The following is a 7,389-nucleotide window of genomic DNA, read 5'->3' as shown; positions in this document are numbered from 1 at the left end:
TAGGCAGTTTCTAAGTGAACATCTTGTTTTTAAAGTTGTATTAGAAGCCAAACAATTATAATAAATCTAAAGCAGAGCTTCTTCACGGTAAAGTTACAACTTTGTAATTCTTTTTTTTTTTGAAAAAAGTTGAGTAGTCTCAAACGCCTCCTAATTTTAGCAATTAACTATAAAATGTACTAGTTCCAGACAGGACCTTAACCAACCAAAACTCAGTCTTGGGCCATCCTTTTCTTCTACTCGATCACCAGTCATCTTATTGCTTGAGCGCCCACAAGTATAAAGTGGGCCTAATTCTTTGTACCATGTCAGGATCCAAACTTTTACAGTTCGCTTTGCATGTTATGGACCAGCATAGTCAGCTTGTTCCCATGCATGTCGAATCATCAGAGAGTTTTCGAATGCGTCCGCTGCTGCTCCTGCCGAAGAGAAGGCGATGCAAATCTTCTCAACCATCCAAGATAAAGCTACTGATGAAGTTGAAATGGTTGACGATCAAGTCGGTGGTTGAGGAAGATTTCGTTGGCTTGGCAGTGGCAAACGAGACTACGAGAGCAAATAAAGGGCTTGACCTGTCGAGTCCAAACTTGGGTTTGAGTCTGAGACTGAGGAAGATGAAGTCGATGAATAATGGCCTGACGAGAGTGATGACCATCCATCCATCCTTCCGACATGGTTGGGCAGCAGGCAGGGGCACCAGAGCTTCGCTGCTAGGGGTGGGACGTGGGAGGAGGACGACGATGATAGGAGTAGAAGGGATGGGCAATGGGCAAGTTGGCAAGGTAAGCAACAAGCTCGTAGTCTGGTGGTCCTGGCGCCGCACGGCACAGTCATGACGATCCGGCGCTGGCGGAGGAACCACATGCTGGCTTTGGCTTTGGCTTCATTGAGTAGGTCCCGTGATCTCACATCTAAGGATCATTGCTTTGTTATCATTAGAGTCCAGAAGTAATGGACGATCCAAGCAGTAGCTCGGTCTCGGATACCCTCCGATGCGGAATCGTAATGATAATAATAATATTAAGCGTGTCTCTTTGCCGCTCGTGTTACTAATGGCAAGTACTGTACTGCATCTGTCTGTCCTATTATTGGCCCCGCCCTGTAGTTTGCAAGTACTTTGTACGTACGTAGCGAGCGCTCCCTGTATGTGGGGGCCTTGTGTGAACCTCTCTCTACCTACCGCGTCGCGATCCATTTCATGAAGGCAAATAATAATTGAGATCTGAACAGCTGATGCTGCTGCTGCTGATGATGATGAAGAAGATCGGTAGCAGCTGTGTCTGCTCGCTCGTGATATTTGCATTGCAGTCGGTCGGTCTCCGGCAGAAGGCAGCTACCGACTACCGTGGCCTGCTGATTCTGGGCTGCAATGCATCAAGCATGCAAAGGCCGCCCGCCCGGCAGCGGCAGCGGCGGGGGCGAGGGGACGCGCCCCGGGGAACGGGGCGGCGGCGGTCATGGCGTGCGTGCCATGTCCTTCCGCCTGCCGGGTCAATTCCGGCAGCCAGCGTCGGTCTCTCTCGCCCTCGCGCAGGCGCAGTCCAGTCATGCAGTGAGTGAAGGAAGCGACCGGGCAGGGCATCGCGCCGGCATCCCGTTCCTCTCTTCAGTGTGTCGTCTCGTCGCGCACGCAGGTTGCCGGCCCCTGGCCCCTGGGTGCGGTGTGCGAGCGTTTCCCTCCCTCCGCGTGACCTGAGAACCGTCCGACGGCTCGGCAGAGCGCCAGAGCGGTCTGGGAATCTGGAGCCCATGTGAGGCGGTGTGGACCGGCCGGTGCCTGCCTTTACCGTGTCACCGGCGGGTGGCACGTCGCCGTCCGGGAACTCGAGCTTGTTTATTATTAAGGGCAAATTAGGGACCTGTTTATACGGGTATGGATCGTCCGGCGGGGAAGGCGTGTCTGTCTGATTATGTCTCCGATGGGGACGTTACGGAGGTTCTGTGTGCCCTCTTTCCTCGCAGTTGGAGCCATGTGCGCTGCTGCCTCCATTTGGCACCCGATTCTTTTCTTTTTCCCACGCTCTAGCAGGGAACACAACAGCGACTTGTAAAAGCTGGGTAGGGTTTCCTATCTATGCAGCTAGTGCCTTCACAATGGTGCAGCCAATGTAACAAGTTTTACAAGCTAGTAATAGTTAGCACTCTGTTCTTCTAGAATATAGAAAGAGAGAAAGGGAGGGAGGCCACCAGTCGCTTGAGAGCTACCGATGCAATCTCATCATGTCAGGTCGCCAATTTCCTACTTGCTTTTGCTGCCACATGGATTGCTGCAAACACAGGGACACACTCATGGATGGATCGCTGTCCTTTTCCAAGGATGGGGACACGCAAAACAAATATATCCCTGCTACACACGCACATGATGGAGCCCCAAGAAAAAAAGACACACGGCATGTAGTAGCGAGATGGAATGGAACACAAGTATTATCTTCATTTGAAGGTAAAGTCTGTCAAAAAAAGAAAAAAACAAAAGAGCCCTTGCATGTAGGGGCACAAATATTCTTACAAAAGAATCGAAACCTGGAAGAACAAAAGCATCTCGCAGGCTAAACCCCAAGCTATACCTATCTACACAGCTCCCCACGTTTCCGACCCCTCCTGGAACAGGAACAGGGACCCAAGGTTTCCGCATCCAAGAAGGCGACGCTCTTCCCTTCACAAAGAGCCCTTTGAATTTGATGATGCCTGCGAGGATTTCTTCAAGCGAAAATATATATATATATATATATATATAACCCATTATTCAACTGCTATCAATCCACCTGCTCGCCGATCAGGTCGAGCCCGACGACCAAGAACGAAACCCCCTGGAACAGGAGGAAGTAGAAGTGGACGCCCTGGGCGGACAGCAAGCTGCGGGCGGCCGCGGTCAGCAGGAGGAAGGACAGCGCGAGCTCCTTCCTGTAGATCCTGTTGTGCTTCTTCTTCCTCTTCTTCTTATTCTTCTCCTCCTCGGTGCCCTTCGACTCCTTGGTCAGCGCGTCGAGGTTGGGCGCCGAGCCTACCCTCTGCTGCTTGGAGTGCTTCTCCACGAGGGCCACGAGGTCGCCCTCGGAGGAGCGCCCCGACTTCTTGGTGACGACCCACTCGTAGGCGCTCCCCAGCTGGAACAGGCCGGAGACCATGGCGTTGAACTTGGTCACCGACATGGTGTTCTCGAACAGCAGGTACGGGACGATGAACGGGAACGATTTCGGGGACGGGAGGATGTTGAGGATGGACATCGTCGCCGGGATGTAGCACACCACCCACGCGGGGAGCTCGGCTTCGGGGACGAACATCGTCATGGGGAGGATCACGCAGAAGAGGGTGAAGGAGTAGAAGGGTAGTATCAGCTTCCGGAGCAGGAAGAAGAGGAATATGAGGTTGAACTTCTTCCAGAAACCGATCTGCAGGGGAAAGCAACATCAGGTCAGAGATACCCAGTAACCTTATGCCTAATTGCCTAGGCAAGTTTGAACAGGAAAGCTCAAATGTGAAGGATAAGAAGGCAAAGAACAAATGCACTCATAAGTTATGGTAGCTTAAGCAAATGATTCACACGAACCGAATAAAAGAGGATGCGTAAAAGAAAGAGAAGCAGAGCAACTGGTTGAAAGATCAGATTATAATTCAATTTTTTAAAGAAATTACTACAACAATGTAGCTGATGCTTCACATAGCAATCACTTCGTCTTGTGACTTTCCCTATGAAACCAAATAATACAATGGGAAGTGCCCTTGTAATAAACAAGATACATTTTACTGGGCACGCTTAACACTTTTGCCAAACAGTTTAGCTTTCACAGCATGCCTACAGAAGAAGAAGAAGAAAAAAAGAAGAGCGCCATACCTTAGATTTGATTATATCCACAAAGCAGAGCCTAAACAATTGCATGGGACCTGAGTGCCACCGGTGCTGCTGCTTTCTGTACGCTTCATACGATTCTGGCAATTCACACTGACACTGAAAAGAGAAGTTTTACACGGGTTAAGTAAGTTATCAACGTCTCTACGCAAGGCATATATTATGCTTAAGCAGCAGTGGGGCTGGGGCGCTGGCCAGTACCTCGACATCGTTTAGAAAGAGAAACTTCCACCCTTTGAGGTGCGCTCGAACAGCTATGTCCATGTCCTCCACCGTCGTCCTCTCCATCCATCCTCCAGACTCCTCAAGCGCCTTGATTCTCCAGACTCCCGCGGTGCCATTGAACCCGAAGAAGTTGAGAAACGCCCCGTTCACCTGCTGCTCCACCTCGAAGTGGAAGCAAAGATTTATGTTCTGAAGCCTGGTCAGCAAGTTCTCATCCTTGTTTACGAACGACCATCTCGCCTGAACCAACCCGACGTCATCCTTTCCCTGGAAAAATCGCACGCTCGAACTCTCAGAAAAACAGGACTAGTTGTCAAGTAGTACATCAGCTACCATTGCGCAATTGAGCCAAACCTTGAAATGGGGCACGGTGCGCTTCAGGAAGTCCGCCTGTGGTTGGAAATCAGCATCGAAGATGACAACGAACTCATAGTCTTTCACGTAACTGCAGTTCATGGCTGATTTCAGGTTTCCAGCCTTGTAGCCATCCCGGATCACCCGGTGCCGGTATACTATGCGCACACCCTCTCGCTGCCATTTCTCCACCTCCTCCTTGATAAGTGCCGAAGTGGTAGCATCATCAGAGTCATCCAACACCTGGACCAGGAAATTTGACCTTGGCCAGTCCAGGCTGCAAACCGCACCGATGGATTGCTGGTACACCTGCAACATCCAAGTGAAAGATGTTGTTAGTAACTGAATCGGACTTAAGTTTCAAAGAAAGTGCAGTGGTACGCAAGCTATAAATTTGTGGATGCTATGATTTATGCTACAGCTGGATATTCAATCTCTAGCATTGCCAACTATTAACTGGTCGGTTGACGAGAAGCGCACCGAGATTTGGATACCAGGAAACGAGGTATGCTCCTGCTGAAAGTACGAATACCAACCGCGGAAATATAAGATTTATGATGATGCAAAAATTAAATTATGTTGATCTAAGGTACCGACTAGGCAAAGACAGAAGCAACTTTAAACTTGAGAAAGCGCCAAACTCGTGATTGGAGACACAAGTCAAAGATCCAGACCAATGCATCTCGTCCACTCTATTTGTGCTGGGTTGACTAGACCTAGGAGTAGGAGAGGCAGGAGTCACCAGGACGGGACGGCCCGAGTTGCAAGCGAATCTTTTGATTTCAAAATTCCAAAGTAAGCACAAACAAGAAACAAAGCAACTACGGAAGGAAGGAGATTGAGGGAAGGATGAGTGGAGGTTGCTTGGAGCTTAGTACCTCTCTCTCATTGCACATGGGCATCTGCACGAGCACCATGGGGACGCCGTCGGGACCGGCCTCGACGTCCTCCTTGTCGGCGGGCAGCGGCGGCACGGGCCTGACGCCCTTGAGCTTGATCCAGAAGCAGCCGAGGCAGAGCACGAGGCGGTCGACGCTCTGGACCAGGAAGAGGAGGACGCAGGCGTTGGTTAGGAACTGCAGCGGCGGCGCGAGGTAGTCGAGGCGGGCGCGCATCCAGGCCGCGTAGGCGGCGGCGAAGAGGCCGTCGACGGCGAGGATCCCGGCGCCCACGTCCACCTCGAGGTGCCAGCCCCGGAGGTAGGCCGCGACCTCGACGGCGAGCAGCAGCAGCGAGAGGGCGAGGAAGAGGCGGATGCAGCCGTAGGAGCGCGCCCGGAGCGCCGCGCTCTCGCCCGGGGCGGCGTCGGCGTCGGCGTCGGAGTCGGTCCGGCCCGCCGCCACCCTGCGGCGCGCGGCGGCGGCCACGGAGAGCGCGGCGGAGGCCGCCCCCGTGAGGCGGCCCGCGGCGCGGTGCGCCCTGAGGAGCAGCACCCACGTGATCTGGCGCGCGTTCTTGCCCCGCCGCCCGGCCTTGCCGCCCCCGGCCGCCGCCGGCGGCGGCGCGTCCACCTCCGACGCCGCGGCGGCGACCTCGGAGATGCACCAGTTGGGGTTCTCCATCCTGACCACCACGGGCGTGCCGCCGCCAACGACGCCGTTGGCCCTCGCGTCCCGCCCCCACCACGACGGCGCCATTGGCACGCACGCACGCACGCACTGACACCGTCACCACCACCACCTCTCTGTCGCACAAACGGAGAACCCTCGGCAGCGATCCGATGACCCCGGCTCTCCTCGTCGTCCTCCCTCACCGACTCATCCAGAACGGGCTTAATAGCCGCGGGCACAGCAGAGAGAGAGAGAGAGAGAGAGAGAGAGAGAGAGAGAGGGTGTGCGCGCGCGCGGAAGGAAGGAAGAACAGCTCACCACGTCGTCGGTCTAGCAGGGGAGCTCGCCTCCCCCGCTTTATTTATCCGCGGCTGTGCCTCCCGTCCCGTCTCCCACCACCGTCGCCGTCGACTAAAACTAAAAAATAAAAACAAAAATCCCCACGCCCGAGACAGCAACCGAGTGGAGTGGTTAAAAGGCGCAAGCTGTCTGGCCGCCGCGCCGAGCCCCAGACCCAGAGTGGTGAGAACGAGAGCAGCACATAAAAGTAAACTAACGGAAGGATTAGCGAGCGGGGGCGACGCTTCGGCGCGGCTTCTCATCTGTCTGATGCATGGACGGGTGAAGTGAAACTCCAGGACCGCGGTCGTGTGGGCGTGCCGCCGAGTGGGCTCGCACGACGCGCTCGCTATTCGTTGCGTGCGGGCTGTCGGTGGCGGGCGGGCGGGCGGCTGGCTAATCTATCCGTCCGTCCCGCGTCACGGCGCCGTCAGTGAGGTCGAAAATCCATTCCGATCCGACCGGGCAGGGCACTGGACTGGACTGGTTGACAGCGGAACACGGGGACGGAGGACAGGCGAAGACACGGCGAGATCGGATCTACGGCGTCGGGACAAGCTGCCTGTCTCGGCGCTGGAATCTGGACGCCTGGACAAACTCGGTGTGCAGACACCCCAAATATCTCGCGTATTTACAGACAACCTCTTTCTTCTTCTTTTTTACAGTATTCGGCATGCCAAATTTGAAGCGCTAGCGGCTCCTGGTTGAAGCCGTGAAACGGCGGCACGTAGGTACACAACGGTGAGACAGTTGTTGTGCAGGAGCCAACGAAACGCGTTGGGCAAAAGAAGCGGCGTGGACAGCCAGCTAGAATGATGGATGTGCACACGCGGAGAGGCGGTGATTACTGCGGTTGCATCTGGACAGGACATGAGCAGCAGCAGCAGCATCTGGAGTCTGGACTGGAGATCCCAGCCGTGCAGGTGCAGTGCTGTGCCGCGAGCCCATCACGCGGACAGGCGGACAGACAGACAGATCGATGCGGCAGGCAGCGCTACCTTGCTTCCGATGTGTGCATTGCCTGCGCTGCGCTGCGCTGCTGCACCCGCGGGGGCCAGCGTCGACGGTTCGTTA

At 54.5% G+C, this 7,389-nt stretch overlaps 1 protein-coding gene across 1 annotated transcript; it reads right to left on the bottom strand.

Annotated features, from left to right (window-relative positions):
- Nucleotides 1-2,395: 2,395 nt before the first annotated feature.
- Nucleotides 2,396-6,569, bottom strand: LOC103630593 (probable xyloglucan glycosyltransferase 7). Its single transcript, XM_008651638.4, has 5 exons — nt 5,305-6,569; nt 4,427-4,735; nt 4,049-4,339; nt 3,833-3,946; nt 2,396-3,389 (listed from the first exon to the last, which is right to left on the bottom strand). The coding sequence occupies exons 1-5, from the start codon at nt 6,061-6,063 to the stop codon at nt 2,754-2,756; spliced, it is 2,109 nt and encodes a 702-aa protein (XP_008649860.1). The 5' UTR covers nt 6,064-6,569; the 3' UTR covers nt 2,396-2,753.
- Nucleotides 6,570-7,389: the final 820 nt, after the last annotated feature.

The sequence above is a fragment of the Zea mays genome, chromosome 6 (genome assembly GCF_902167145.1).
Source record: "Zea mays cultivar B73 chromosome 6, Zm-B73-REFERENCE-NAM-5.0, whole genome shotgun sequence".
NCBI lineage: Eukaryota > Viridiplantae > Streptophyta > Magnoliopsida > Poales > Poaceae > Zea > Zea mays.
This window is presented reverse-complemented; position numbering and strand designations above follow the sequence as displayed.